Here is a 15,859-nt window from a genome sequence, read left to right as displayed (position 1 = left end):
CAAGGCATACTAGTCCTAATCCCTTAGCAACTAGTTCTAAATTTATATATCACATCAAGTTATTGAGTTTATCCCTAGATCTCAAATCACTTAGGTGTTCTATCTATGTTCATGTTCAAAGTTACTTTCCAGTAATCAAAGACATTCAAATAACATTATATTTTCATACAATGATAGTAAATTCAAGAAAGAGCATATGAAGGAATAACGATATATTGAACAGGAAAATTACATAAGAGTGAGTTCATTACATCCAATTCCAATGAAAGAAAATTTAACTACTCCTAGTCGTCTAGAACGTACACATTTGAAGCAATCCCTTGCAACAAGTCTTTGCCTTGAAGTGAACTTCTCTCGTTTCTTGTCTATTTCCGACTTTAAAAGCCAATTGAAAAAATAACTAATTCGCTAAGCGCACAACTCTTTATGCGTTAAGCGAATATTCAACTGCAACATATCTTTAATTGTCCTTTATTCGCTCAGCCTTTATTCGCTCAGTGAGTTGCTGAGTGAATAAAACTTTATTTAGCTTAACGATTTAATGTTGGCTTAGTGAGAAACATCTGATAGCACTCCACTTTGATGTATAAATTCCTGTACAATTTACTACACACTTTTCTACTTCTAATTACAACTTTTCAACGAGGAAAACACATTATTTCATGAGTAAATACAAATTTTGAGTTAATTAATAAGTCTGAAAACATGGATTTTTCATACTTATCACATGACAGTTTTATGTTGTGTTATATATTTTTTGTTAACGGCTATATGTAGTTTCTTGGTCAAACGATTGTGTATGTCTCATTAAACTAAATTGGCAAAATTTTATGCTTGATAGCTTAGAATATATATAACAATATATTTCTTTTGTTTCATGTTCTTTTATATCAATTGGTCAAATTATTACTGTTTCAATTTCATCGATTAAAGTAACATGTTATAAGAATATCAGAAGAAGAGAGTGAAAAAAAAATTAATTAAGTGAGTCAATAAGTCAACCCATTTAATCCACCAACCCGTGATGGTGGGTCGGATCAGATTCGAATTTTTTCGACTTGCTAATAAATGAGTCAGGTTGAATTAGCTTACTAAGTGACAACCCGTGGTGAGTCGGGTCAGTTAGTCATTTTCACCATTCTAAAATTCATAAAAGAATTGCCTTAGACAAATAAAGTGATATAATAAAATCCATTTAAAATAAAATAACACCTGCCATAAAGATCTAGTCAGATTTTTATATTAGAGATTCTCTTAAATAGCTTTTGCTAACAACTTATATAATTCTTTTATAATAACAAAATTTTCAAGTTACTTTTTAAAAATGTATAATATAATAACAAGCACGTTGCTCTTTCACCATTAGTTTATTTTCTTAAAGTGGCAATCGAAATACTTGTTAGCTCGTAAATTTCAAAAGTATTTTGTTTTATTCGGTGACATATAATTTGATTTTGGTTAGTACGAGAGATTTAAATCTCAATTAACGTGAGATGTAATTCAAGAACAATATTCATTCTTTTAGTTTTTTTTTACATAAAAAAATTTTACCTTTTTTCTTTTCAATATCCACCACCTTGTTGTGAAGGTGGTGTAATTCAATAATATCATTTATGAAGGAGACATCATCTTGGTAATTTATCCTTCCTATAAACTTAAGTGATTGAGAGTAAGAGGATGTAACCCATGGGCTTTTCTCTTGGACTGTTTCTTTTGCACCACATATAATTTCTTCCTGCAACCCACCACGCGGAAATATAGGTTTCCGGAAATTTTGATCCGGACAAGGTTGGTGGCCGGTACATACTAAAGCCTACAAAGAATTTGTTGCAATTATCTGTTTATTTATTTGCATCAAATTTTAGCTTTTATTTTAGAGTGCTCAAAGTGTATATAAAGTATATCAAGGAAAAATGTTTTTGGTCACGAACGTTTTTTTGTTTTTTTCAAACTACCATTTGATAATTTTTTTACCTTTAAATTGATTAATCTAATCCTCCCCTTTTTAAAAGTATTTAAGTTTATTCATTTTTTTATAGCAAAAATTATTATCTAGTGACAATCTTTAATGCTATGTTCACTAGCACAGATTTATTGTTTAAAGAGATTTGAAAAGATGGATGTGCAGGGATTTTGGTTGTTCACTTGCACATATTCAAGAAGAAATGAAAGGAATGATTTGAGGGATGAGCTTAAAATCATCTCCCTCTCTAATGAGAGAAGATTTGCGGGAGAAAAACATCACTTTCCTTTTTTATCCCTTATATACAATTAATAATAATATTATTATTATTATTATTATTATTATTTCAATTTACTAAATTATTAAAAATATGAAAATTAAAAATAAATTCATTTTACTAAAATAAATTTTTTGTACAATATTAAAATTAAGTTTAAAATCAATGTTAATTTTTTAGTCTTTATAAACATTTTTACAATTAAATATAACATTAACCATTATCATTTTATATTACTTTAATAAGTAGGGACATTTTGGTAATCTTTCATTTCTACCAATTAAACAAATTTTTTTTATTTTTCACATGAATCAAATCCTACACTAATTTTCATAAACTTTTTCCAAATTCACTCTCATTTACTTCCAAATTCACTCAAACAAACAACAATTAATTCACCATCAAATTCATCCACTCACTCCCCCCAGTTCCTCTCCCCCAAGTGAACACACCGTGACTATGAAAAAATGAATAGAAAAACTAAATTCAGATAATGTGATATTATTTGTAAAGTTCATATGTAAAATAACTAAATGTACACACTTCTTTAAGTTTGATAACTAATTAATCAATTTTTAAAATATAAGAACCAAAACCAAAATTAATATAAAAAAACCAAATGAAAAAAAATATTTAACCCATGAATCACTACCTTTGATTTACATATTTTATTTTTCTAAAGCAAAACTTTGACTCGGATCATTATAAGGATGACATGAAAAGCTAGATTTCCAACCCTACTACACAAATTGTAATGTTTAAACATAAACGAGGGTAGTACGTATTTTAGCTCCGGAGTCACTCAAAACCAATTATTTTCATAAAATAATTGAACATATTTTATATTTTCCAAGATATTTATTATATACAATCAGTCTTTCATTTAACAATAACTTACAAAATATCAAAAGAATATGGTAAGAGAACGTAACATTATGCAAATAAAAAATAGAACAAATAATAGTAATTAAAGAAGCGCAGCAGAGCTTAGAGGGATAAGCGCTTTCTTAATTCTCTCTACTGCTGTCTTTAAAACAGTAAGAGATTCTGCATAAGAAATGCGGATGCAAGTATCATCTCCAAATGCACTTCCCGGCACCAGTGCAACCTGTTGTAAATCAAAACAGCAATAAAAAAAATATGTCATAGTAGTTATGACAGGTGATAAAAGAAGTATCGCCGGGTCTACGAAAGAAGGAGTTCATCGACATAAAAACTAATGAAATCTGAATTTACTTATATAAAAAATTGATATCATTTTTTATCCAAAACCTTAAAATAATAGATATTTCATAATGTTGTAATTTTTCATACTTAAATTTTCAACTAGCATGTCACAGTAGATTAAGTTTATTATAACGTACTTTTTGGATATGTCATAAAATATAGGCTTAATACTCTATTTTATCTCCAGTTTTGCTCGATAATGTCAAATTAGTCCATCTTTTAAAACTTGCGTCAATTACGTCCTTACTTAATAAAATTTATATAAATGAAATTCCTTCCGTTAAATCCGTACAAACGGCGTTAATAAGAGAGAGAAATAATTAACGCCGTTTGTACGGATTTAACGGAAAGAATTTCATTGATATAAATTTTATTAACTAAAAAAGTAATTAACACACGTTTTAAAGGATGAACTAATTTGACATTATCGAACGAAACTGAAAACAAAATAGTTATTAATCCTAGAATATACTTATCTTATATGACTTCCAAAAGTACGACGTCTCTTGTCATAATATATTAATTTTATCCGTCATAATATTTGTTTTGTGTGAGAAAATGACTTTTAATTTTCCAGCTGATGAAATATGTATAGAATCTTAAGAGGTCATTTAAATGAGTATACCAGGCCCTTTTCCAGCAGGTATCGACAGAGGGAGTCAGAATTCTCAATTAAGCCAAACCCTTGGGCTTCTCTTCCATAATAAGAGCTGAAATCAATGAACAGATAAAATGCCCCCTGAAATTGAAAAAGTTTTTAATAAAAGGAAGGAGCTAAAACCCGGAAAAGGAGGGTCAAGCAACATGCTGATAAGTTCACACCTGTGGTTCAGATATTTTCACACCATCCATTTCTGAAAAGCTTTCAACCAAGAAATCCCTTCTTTCCCTGAAGGATTTCACCATGGTGGAAACAGCCTCTCCACCTGCATAGCCTAGTCCTAATGCAGCAACACCAGCTTTCTGAGATATACTGCTTGCCCCCGAAGTGAACTGTATTCAATAAAATATATTTGATATCCATATCTCAGTAGTTAGTTAAGCGTTGGTCAGAGTAGAATAGTTAGAAATATCAGTTGTGTATCATTTCAGAAAGCTAAGCAGTATATGTTACGTATAACATAAATAGCAACACAAGCCCAATTTCTTTAGCAAAAGGAAATCAAGAAAGTTTGATTTTGAGTTGTGCATAATTCACAGAAAGTGAAATGAAAATGCAGCCTACCTGACTTTGAATCTTTCCGCAGGCAGCAACAAAGTGTTTTGGACCAGCAATATACCCAAGACGCCACCCAGTCATGGCAAATGTCTACAAGAACCGTTGAAAACCATTATAATTCAGACCCGAGGCTTTTACATTTATCATAATTTACAGACATTCTAAGAAATACATCATTTGCATGGAGCAGAAACAAAAAACAATTAAGAACACAAGCATCAACATGCACGACAGAAAATTTATACCAATTAGAAACTGTATACTTTATACGTAAGAGCATATATCATCATAGACCAACCTTGGAAAACCCATTCACTGTTAGTGTTCTGTCCCACATTCCAGTTAAAGATGCAAAGCTTGTGTGAGTTGCAGGTGCATAAATTATGTGTTCATAAATTTCATCAGAGAGAACCTGTGCAAAACAGCCGTAGAGATCTTGAAATGGACTATCATTGAGGAAAAGGAGAAAACACATTCAAGCGTAATGGGTGCTTGTTTATACCAGAAGCCTGGGGTGCTTTTCTACAATTTGGGCTATCTCTTCAAGTAATTTCTTAGAGTAGACAGATCCTGTTGGATTACACGGTGAACAAAGAATAAGTAGTCTTGATCTCTCTGTAAGGTTGGCTTCAAGCAGTTTCGGATCCAAAAGAAAGTTATTAGATATGTGGGTTGGAATAATCACAGGATTTGCATCTGCTAGTCTTGCCATTTCTGGATAACTCACATAGAATGGACCTGGAATGATAACCTGAAACATTCGCAGCACAAGAAGGTAAAAGAAAACCTCCACAGCTTACAAAAGGATAAATAACATCTGTGTTATTAGTTTTCTAAAACCACAAATATCGTAAGTGCATCTTTGGTTTCATGTTAACTAGAATCACTTTAAAAATTCAGCTAATGTGGTTTTAGATAAACGTTAACACGTTGTTGCATGTTAACGAATTAATTTTGGCTACCTTACTGACTTTGTGTTTAACCAAAATCAATTCTGTTAATACTCACCAAAACTCAAACTCAGAAATTGTAGATGCTCATGGTGGAGTACATAAGGTGTTTCATTTCATACCTCATCTCCTGGGGAACAAACTGCAAGCACTGCTTGAACAACACTCTGTTTCGCTCCATTACTGACCAAAATCTCATCTGGGGTATATGTAATTCCATTCTCCTCTACAGAAACAGTCATGAAACATACTTCAAACGGCTAATCTCGCATAATGATAATAATAATGAGAAATATACTCGTTAAGCATCTAAATTCTGAAGTAACCTTTTAGCTTGTGACATATTGCTTGGCGTAATTCCAAGGTTCCGGCATTAGGTGTATATCTAGTGTGACCGTCACGAATTGCATTCATCCCAGCCTATATCATCGTTATGCATGTCAGGCCATGATCATGAATTCATGATACAGTACACAAATAAAAGGGACAAAAGAAAGAAGAACAAACACATTTATCGATAACATTTACAAACAAATGGAAATTTACACAAAAACTCGCCTCGGCTATAACAATGGGTGTGTCAAAGTCAGGTTCTCCAGCCGCTAAGCGAATAACGGGAACTCCAGCTTGTAACAGAGCAGTGGCATGATCGCTTATTGCCACAGTTTTGGAAGGCTTCACAGCATTAACTCTGTGGCTCAAAGAAACATCAACTTCTACGTCATCAAAATCACTCTTATTTCTTGCCTTTACCACGACCACCCTTTTGTTCAGCTCCACGTGATTTCTTTTCTGCATGGCTCTACAAAGCCAATAAAACTATTAATTAGCAACGACATTGAAGTGATGCTGAAGTGGAATGGGAGAAGAGAATTGAGGTAACCTGAAAGGAAGTGTGGATAGGGATGGAAAGAAGCAACGAGAAACGGAATAGTGGTCTCCAAACGTGATTGTGGAGATGGCGGCGTTTTGTAGTGCATTGGCCATGGAAAATGATAAGAAGCTCTCTATGCAAATGCAACGTTGAAACTCTAAGAAAAGAAGGAAAGTGCATTATATATAAGTTGAAAGGGGGTAGAGGAAGATGTGAAGATGGAGTTGGTGGAAGTTTTGGCGCGTGCTTAAGAAGCAAAGCTAAGGGTAACTTCTCTTTTCCTTCACATCTTCCTCTACTACTTCTACCAGCTTTTTGTTTGCGTTGGTCAAATATGTACACTTCAACTTCACCAACTAGACCGACAACCTTAAAATTTCCTATTTATAAGTGTTTTGTAATGTAAATGATTGTTTGACATGTTCTAAAAATTACTTTCACTTAACAATTCATTTTAATAATATAGTACTATATATCAAAAGTTTAAGTTAAAAAAAATTAAAATATTACTATTTTAGATTTTCAAGAAAGTGTTTTTTAGTTGGGTATTAAAATATGACCATCCTAACATTTATAATCCTATCTATTAATAAGACTGAAATATTATTCCTATAAAAATAAACTAGAACGTGTAGAAATTGTTGATTTTTATTGTTCTCGTTCTGGGCTTAAGAGAAGAACAAAATTAAGTTGGAAGTGAGTGACGCTGTTTCAAAATAATGTCTGGAAAAAGAATGTTTTATAACTTGAAAAAAAAAGTATACTTGAGCGATTAGTTAGAAAATGGCTGGTAGAGATGAGATTCAGATACAATGATTGTGATCAACGATAATAATTTTACATCACCCAGAAAATCAATATTCAAGATTCTTCATTACTTCACTTTGTAATTTCTAGGAGGAATCAACCCGGACCCATTATTCTCCTAAATTAATCTCAAACTTTCTGTAAATCTTTTGTTTAGAAATAAATGAAAAACTGAATGTATTTTTAAGAGCTTAGAGAGATGAGTGCATTCTTAATTCTGTCTACTGCTGTGTTTAAAGTAGAAAGGGATTCTGCAAAAGAGATGCGGATGCAAGAATCATCTCCAAATGCACTCCCTGGAACCAAAGCAACCTGTAATGAGTCATCAAAACATCAAGTTATGACTTAGGCCATTATTATGTTTCTTAAGTTTGAACTTAATACTCTTAATATATCAGTAAAATCTTGAAGGCCATTGAATGAGAATACCTGGCCCTTTTCCAGAAGATAGCGACAGAGAGAGTCAGAATTTTCGATTAAACCGAACCCTTCAGCTTCTCTTCCATAATAAGAGCTCAAAACAACGAATACGTAGAATCCACCCTGAATGTGAAAAGAATAGTACATTTTTTCAAGAAAAGGAGAAACTAATAATAGGGAGCATGATAATCAAACACCTTTCACACCTGTGGTTCACATATTCTCGCTCCATCCATGTCTCTAAAGCTTTCAATCAAGAAATCCCTTCTTTCCCTGAAAGCTTTTACCATGGTAGAAACAGCTTCTCCTCCTGCATAGCCTAATCCTAATGCAGCAACTGCAGCTTTCTGAGATATACTACTTGCTCCTGAAGTAAACTGTGCTCCATAAAATGTGTTAGATATCCCCAACAGTTAGCTATATTAGAGTATCAATACTTAGTTAGAAAAGGAAAAAAGATAAACAGGGGAACAGGGCAGAAGAGTAGGGACTTTGACTTGGATCATTTGAGAGTACTAAACAGCAAATTTCATTGTTCTGTACAATTTCATTAAAACATAATATTTTTTTTTTATTTCCTCATTGAATATTCATTAGATGTCTTGGAGCAAAAAGAAATCAAGAAAAGTTTCATATTTGGTTGTACATAATTCATCAAATGGAAATGAAAAATATAGCATGCCTGGCTTTGAATCTTTCCACATGCTGCAACAAAATGTTTTGGACCAGCAATATACCCAAGCCGCCAACCAGTCATTGCAAATGTCTACAAGAAGAAAGTTGTAAAGCATCATAATTCAGACCTGAAGCTTTCTACGTTGTCATAATCTACGAACTTTACAAGAAATACAGAATTTGCACCGAGTAGAAAATGAAAACAAGGGATGAACAACACAGACAACAACATGCTCAAAAGAAAATCTATAGTAATTAGAATTTACACTCAATCAGTAAGAGCACGTATCATCACTGAAAAACCTTGGAAAGTCCATTAACAGTTAGAGTTCTGTCCCGCATTCCAGGTAAAGATGCAAAGCTTGTATGAGTTGCCGGTGCATAAATTATGTGTTCATAATTTTCATCAGAAAGAACCTGAATACAACAGCCATAGAGGTGTGTAAGGAGCTATAGTTGAGGAGAAAACATTCAAGTATCATGGATGTATGTCTGCACCAGTAGCCTGGGGTGCTTTGCTACAATTTGGGCTATCTCTTCGAGTATTTCTTAGGATACACAGACCCTGTTGGGTTACATGGTGAACAAAGAATAAGCAATCTGGATCTTTCTGTAAGGTTGTCTTCTAGCAGTTTGGGGTCCAAAAGAAAATCATTCAGTATGTGGGTTGGAAGAATCAGAGGTGTTGCATGAGCCAGTCGTGCCATTTCTGGGTAACTCACATAGAATGGAGCTGGAATAATAACCTGAAACATTCTTCACAACACAACGTAAATGAAAGCCTCCATAGTTTGCAAAAGGATAACATATATTTAAGTCTTCTAAAACCACAATAGAAGCAATTTTATAAATGGAAACAGGTGCACAATATGGACTAAATTTTAACTTGCATAATGGTGAGAATAAGGTTTGCGGGGCCTCGAATATATGACAATCATATTGAGTTTGAAAAACGGAGAAATACAACATGGAAGATAAAAATATTCTAGAATAAGAAAATGAATGTCTAGTTGCAGAATAATTTGAACAAAAGAAGCCATGTCAATAAGAATAAAGCCTCAAAAGGAGAGCACTTCTGAAGTTTCATAAGCTGTTTAACTCAATTTTGTTCCCAGATTTTAAATGGATTAGACAATTTTCTTTGACTTTAACATAACTCGGTAGCATAACCAATTCTAGATGCTTGTAGTAAGTAGAAAGCTGTTTCAAACCTCGTCTCCTGGGGAACAAACTGCAAGCACTGCTTGAACAATACTTTGCTTGGCTCCATTACTGACCACAATCTGATCAGGAGAATGTATAATTCCATTCTCCTCTGCAGAAACAGTCCAGTCACGTTATCAAACTCCAAACCTCACATAATATAATCATAAATAAAAAACACAAACACGCAAATCATCTGAATTCTGAAGTAACCTTTTAGCTTGTGACATATTGCTTGGCGCAATTCTAACGTCCCAGCATTGGGGGTATATCTGGTATAACCGTCACGAATTGCGTTCATTCCAGCCTATCATTCGCATACATCTCATGATCATGAATATACAACACATACAAAAAGAAAAGGGACAAAATGCAAAGAAGAATAAACACTTATATTGTCAACTTAAGAGAGTGAAATTTACAGAGAAATCACCTCGGCTATTACAGCAGGAGTGTCAAAATCAGATTCTCCAAAAAATAAGCGTATAACAGGAACTCCAGATTGTGAAAGAGCAGTGGCGTGATCACATATGGCCAGAGTTTTGGAAGGCTTCACTGCATCAACTCTGTGACTCAAAGAAATATCAACGCCCGAGTCATCAAAATCGCTATTAGACTTTGCCTTAATCGGCACAGCCATTCTTTTCAGCTCAACGTGTTTATCTTTATGCATGGTTCTACAAAGGCAATAAAAGCATTAGCAACAAGCGATGCTGAAGAATAACGACTCAAGGATATTGAAGTAACCTAAGAGTGGATAGGGATGGAAAACCACAAGACATGGCAGCGATATGAAGCGCATTAGCCATGGAAATCGCAAGTGCAGTTGGATAGGCAAATGAGAAGAATCTACGCAAAGTTAAAACACCAAGTAAAGAATGAAAGTATTTAAGTAAAAAGAGGCAGATGAAAGGAAGATGGGGTTGGAGATATAGAGTTGACTTAGTGCAATAAGAAGCAGAGCTCAGATAAGCATGTCCTTTTCTTCAATACTTAAGCAAATACTTTCTTGTTTGTGCTGGTTGACAAGATCTATTTCAACTTCATTCAACATATAGGGAAAACCTCAAAATATAAATAAACTGTAGTAGGTGGCAAGGTTTTTTTTAAGGAAAAAGTCGGTGGACGACGTGGTAGTATAATAATATTTTTTTAAAAATTGTTGATTTCTCTTATGTTCTGGTTTCGGGCTTGAGATGAGAAGAACAATAACCATTTGGAAGCGAATGAATGAAGTTGTTTTAATCTATCGATCATTATTAGTTCGAAATCTCTTGGTCAAGAAAAAGAATAATTTTTTTCTAATTCAAGCATACTTCAATTACCAGTAGTTTGATAATAGCGGGTAGAGTGATGAGATTCAGATACAGTGGAAGATCATAATTTTTTATCAACCAGAAATCCAATATTCAGGATTCTTCATCAATTCAACGACAATCAAACCGAGATCAGCACGTTCTTCGCTTCCATATTTTTTTTTTGGCCGATCGTGTTGCGAGTGAAAAGGATTTACAGGAATAGTCCACGATTTGGAATATTATAGCATTTCACTTCGATAAGTTTTATCAAGATAAATTTACGTTTTATAGGTTATATATTCGGGAATCATATGACCCATGAAATTTAGTAATAACGTAAATTCACTGATTTATCTAGCTTCTATCAATTACCTTTCTGTCGATTCGCACAGGCATCTTTCAAAAAGGCAGTTTTTCTTTATCAGCATCTTTCACAAAAGGCAGTAATACTACACGGTTCATAATCAGACATTCATGTACTCTTCTAATAGAATTTCAAAATGTTTGAAGATTTTGTGAGGGACGAGTACCTTTCAGTAATATACCATTTTGACTTTAATATAAACCACTCTAATCGACCCATCCCAAATGACCAAATGCATTCTTTAAGTGTTGAGATATATATAATAGTCTTAAAATGTAACATAATCAAATGAGAACACACGTCAATTGCACAAGAATTTGGGATTACATTTTTATCTCATTTTCTACCAATCATATTCAATAAACAGCAGCGAGGTCCGATGAGGAAATAAAAACCATATGCAAATATCAATCTGCAGACTTGAAGTAGAGTCAACAGGGATAAGCAAAACTAAAATACAGAACTCTTCCTTTTGGGGGCAGGATTATGTGATGAAACCAACACTACAACAATACAATGACCTTGATGAATTGAATGAATGTAATGCAAGAGTTTTGTTATAATCATTAGTCTCTCATATGTATAGAATTTTTACGCTGTCAGGTTAGGAATACAGCTGAACAAGATGTGTGAACCAGACAGACCTAATTACTTCAGTCCATATTTGTACCTATTCATTCACCAGGCAACCTACTGGATGTCCCATAGCATGACCAGCAGGGATGAATTCACTGTCGAATGGTTGAGCAGCAATTACCAGTGATTCTTCCTTCGTCATGCTGGCGAGTGGCATTTCTAGGAATTTTAAACAAACACACCACACCTCCACTATTTCTGCATATAAATAGATCAACCAGAAATAAGGACATTTCCTCCAAATGTATTAAAAATAAATCTTTAAATTGATTTCTCTAGCAATTTCTGTGCATTCTATTACAATTATCTTCTACTCAGAGTAAGAATGAAGAATCTTGCAGCCTTCAAAAAGGCACTAATCCGCTCTTTTCAACAGAAAATAAAGTCAACCACCACCGCTTTTGTCTTGTAAGTGTTTATTTCTAAAGGTTTGATTTTTGAAAGATTTAACTACCATTTATAAAGTTTATAATGACATCAGTAACTGCTCAATCAATCATACTCATACTTTCCAGCTGCCATTTAATTAATTCACATATAAACAGTTGTTCTAATGTAGAAACGAAAAAAAAAAAGGTAAAACAAATTTTTTTATAAATATTTAATTAAGATCAAGAAGATTTATTATATTTATTTATTTCTAAGAACATCTCCATTGCAGGCATACACTAGATCATAAGATTAAGACCTGGGTCTTATAAGATCTCCCCATTAGAGTACGTTGACATGGCATAAAAAATAAAAGTCTAGATCATAAGAATGAAAAATTAAGTTTCTCCTCCGAAATATATATTTCTGTCAACAACCAAATAAAACATTACTGAGAGCGCAGGTTTTATTTGTGTAAAAATTGCAGTAAGATTGTAAAAGTGATGTGACAGTAGAATCCACATTAAAACTTCACATAATGACTCCTACAAAGGAGATGCTCTAAAAAAAACATCTTTAATGACGCATAAAAGATGACAAGGAGGAGCATTTTTTTTTTCTGATTTTACAATTAGACCGACCATTGAACCGAGATTGAACAAATATATTAAATTTATAGATAATTAACTATTAAAATACATATAAAAGTTTAAATAAAATGTTAACATAAGTAAATTGAAATTTCAACAGTATTTTTTAATAACAGGTTTTATACCAGTTTTCTGAACTGGTTACCTGATCAATTCATCAATCTGACCAGCCAGTCCGGTCCATTTAGAAAAAAGAAAAGGTATGTTATACTCACAGGTAACTCCTAAAATGCTGATACGACTACCATTGACAAAAACAAGCACCAATGCTGAAAGTAACATCAGAAAACTAAAGATTTTTCATCTTCCAAGTGCATCTCCAAAGCACCAATCGAAAGATGTGACTTCGTCTAACACAATCACTCAAGAGAGACGAGGAAATTTGGTATTGGAGCCAACCCATGATGCCGTTCCTTAACCAGAAATCACCTATTTGCCTCATGAAAGTTCCACCACAAGAAAATAACCAAAGATAAAAACTCAAAAGAATCCATGGAGATCTACATCCAAAGGCCCCCTCCCTAACTATGACATTCTAGAAGCCTTTGCTGCATACAGACTGACAGACAAACTCGGGACAACAGGAAGCTCGGAGTTTAATGCACTGACCATGATATTCGGAAACCTAGGTATCATTGAGCTGAGATGGTTATTTTGCATCCCTCACGACAAACCAAAAAGAAAAACCAAGTGGAATCACACTCATACTAGGCTTCGGAAGAAAACGAAGGATGAGAAAGGTGAAGATACTGCAAAATTAACCCGCAGCTCAGTACAGGATACTTCAATTACATCGAGATGCAATTAATTATTATTCATGAAAATCCAAATCCATCAACAAGACACACACAGACAGGCCAAAGAAATTGTTGAAAGTTAGGCAAACAAAGAAATGTAGCATCTAGCATTGCATCCTATAAATTAAACGGCACAGAACTTAAATGTCGTTTCGTAGATACTATTGGTACTATTCTCCAATCAGAACTGGAGTTTTGACTCGATAATTGGTATAATAAAAGATTGCATCAAATGTCAACAAAAATTACCGAAACATAACTCCAATTATAATGAAGATTGCACCCAGATACCAATGAAAGTGTATTTAAGTTTTGTCCAATGAAAAGAGAAAACAGATCGGTGATACATTAGAAGAATACAAGTCAAAAGCAAAGCGAAAGTAACTACTTACCTCATGTACGAGTACAAGATGCATCAAAATCATCAGGTGCAACACGAGCAATCCAATTACTAAGCGTTCTCTTAATATCAGAGTGATTAACATACGCTAATTCATACATACTACACAAATTGACAACAAGCGTCTCATTGAGAGCCACCGTGGGAACTCTCTCAAGAGCACTCTCCAACACCTTAATAGAATCCGACAAGTCCCTAAGATACATCAAACACAGAGCCTTGTTATTCACAGCCACGACATCCGCGCTGTCCCTCTCAATGCACTCTTCGTACTCTCTCACCGCCGAGACATAATCCTTACCAACCAAATACACCAACGCCTTGTTCCTATTCACAAGGTTCTTAAACTCAACCTCGTTCAACGACCCATTGTTCTTTCCCTCACTCTCCACCTTCAAAAAAGAAACTTTCGCACCCTCCAAGTCCCCAATCTGCAACTGCATATACCCAAGTTGCGAAACCAACAAAGGGTCCGAACCATCATCGCGAGAGAGAAGCTCCTTCATCAAACTCAAACACACGCCGAACTCTTTCTGACTCAAATGGTGCCCTATGATGCAATTCACGACAAAAACCTCTCGTTTACGCCAAAGTTTAAGGGAGACGCCGAGGTTGTTGTTTTCCCCCTTTTCCCTGATCTTCCCGCGCACGAAGTCAAGGAGTGTGTAGAAGCGATCCATTCCCTGCTGACGTTGCCCTAGTTTGATTGGAATTAGGGCGTGGAGCCACCGGAGGGAGAAAGGGACCATCGATCCCACCCGGTTAGGGTAGATTTTAGGGTAGGTTTCGTAGCGGTAGTGGGAACTATCGAGGTCTTCGAGGGAATCCAGCTCCGCCGAGGCTTCGTTGAAACGACGCAGTTTTGTGAATGCGAGGGCGTTGAAGGCGAGGTATGTGAGGTGGTCGTGGGGTTTGTGGAGGAGAGACAGGGCGCGGGCGCGGGAGACCTTGTCGATGACTGAACGCCACGCGCCGCGGTTCGCGAGGTCTTCAAGGGAATTCATGTCGTGACACGCGTCAACAGTTTGGCTCGAGAGAGGGTGCGGTTGAGAATCAGGGACTTCAGATTCCGAGTCCATGACGGAAAGTGACGCCGGATATGTGAAACGGATCTCGCCGGAGTCAGCGAGAAATAGTTCACAGTAGAGAAGAAGGGGGTTTAGCTGGGTTTGTTTGTTAATGATTTCCTATCGGGCCTAGTTCACTGTTTATTACGTCTCTAAATATTTTATTTTTAATCTTTTTTTAGACCTGCACTTCCAATTTTTTTTTTTTTTAAATTTTACTTTTAACTTTCTTTCATTATTAAAGACATTTTAATAAATATCTTTTTATTTTTTTCTTTGTTGTTAAAAACACTCTATACCATCTTAATAATAATTTTAATTTAATTTAAAATTTAAATATTATTTAATACAATTTTATATTTTAATAATTATTAAAATATGATTTATATTATAATAATAGCTATATTAAAAAAATAAAAAATAAAATAATTAAAATAAAAATAAAATAATAACAATAATATAAAATTTGATTTAATATATTTTAATATATTTAAATATATTAAATTATATTAAAATATTAAAATAAATTAAACAATTATTAAATTGTAAATAAAAACAAAAAATTTTCAAAAACTTGTTATCGAAAATCAGTTTTGTTTTTTATTTAAAATTTAATCAATATTTAATTTAATTAAAAATTATGGCATTATTTATTATATTTTT

The 15,859-nt window shown here is 33.9% G+C and overlaps 2 protein-coding genes and 1 pseudogene across 3 annotated transcripts; all 3 read right to left on the bottom strand.

The window, feature by feature from the left end:
* Positions 1–3,074: 3,074 nt before the first annotated feature.
* LOC124847293 (bifunctional aspartate aminotransferase and glutamate/aspartate-prephenate aminotransferase-like) lies at positions 3,075–6,933 on the bottom strand. Its single transcript, XM_047324751.2, has 10 exons — positions 6,520–6,933; positions 6,195–6,438; positions 5,963–6,056; positions 5,759–5,862; positions 5,189–5,437; positions 4,985–5,098; positions 4,693–4,776; positions 4,290–4,460; positions 4,093–4,206; positions 3,075–3,348 (listed from the first exon to the last, which is right to left on the bottom strand). Exons 1-10 carry the CDS (start codon positions 6,621–6,623, stop codon positions 3,208–3,210), a joined length of 1,419 nt encoding a protein of 472 aa, XP_047180707.1. The 5' UTR covers positions 6,624–6,933; the 3' UTR covers positions 3,075–3,207.
* Positions 6,934–7,286: 353 nt separating this feature from the next.
* LOC124847303 (bifunctional aspartate aminotransferase and glutamate/aspartate-prephenate aminotransferase-like) lies at positions 7,287–10,607 on the bottom strand (annotated as a pseudogene). The gene is made up of 10 exons (XR_015779769.1): positions 10,363–10,607; positions 10,049–10,292; positions 9,829–9,922; positions 9,624–9,727; positions 8,911–9,158; positions 8,716–8,829; positions 8,420–8,503; positions 7,944–8,114; positions 7,747–7,860; positions 7,287–7,629 (listed from the first exon to the last, which is right to left on the bottom strand). The product of XR_015779769.1 is annotated as a bifunctional aspartate aminotransferase and glutamate/aspartate-prephenate aminotransferase-like (transcript).
* Positions 10,608–11,582: 975 nt separating this feature from the next.
* Positions 11,583–15,323, bottom strand: LOC124847296 (Tetratricopeptide repeat (TPR)-like superfamily protein). Its single transcript, XM_047324754.2, has 2 exons — positions 14,122–15,323; positions 11,583–12,111 (listed from the first exon to the last, which is right to left on the bottom strand). The coding sequence occupies exon 1, from the start codon at positions 15,206–15,208 to the stop codon at positions 14,123–14,125; it is 1,086 nt and encodes a 361-aa protein (XP_047180710.1). The 5' UTR covers positions 15,209–15,323; the 3' UTR covers positions 11,583–12,111; position 14,122.
* Between the last annotated feature and the right edge of the window lie 536 nt (positions 15,324–15,859).

This window comes from Vigna umbellata, chromosome 5 (genome assembly GCF_029865625.1).
Source record: "Vigna umbellata cultivar VRB3 chromosome 5, Vumbellata_1.0, whole genome shotgun sequence".
In the NCBI taxonomy this organism is placed as follows: Eukaryota; Viridiplantae; Streptophyta; class Magnoliopsida; order Fabales; family Fabaceae; genus Vigna; species Vigna umbellata.
Note: the sequence above shows the minus strand (reverse complement) of the source record. Positions and strands in the feature narration are given on the sequence as shown.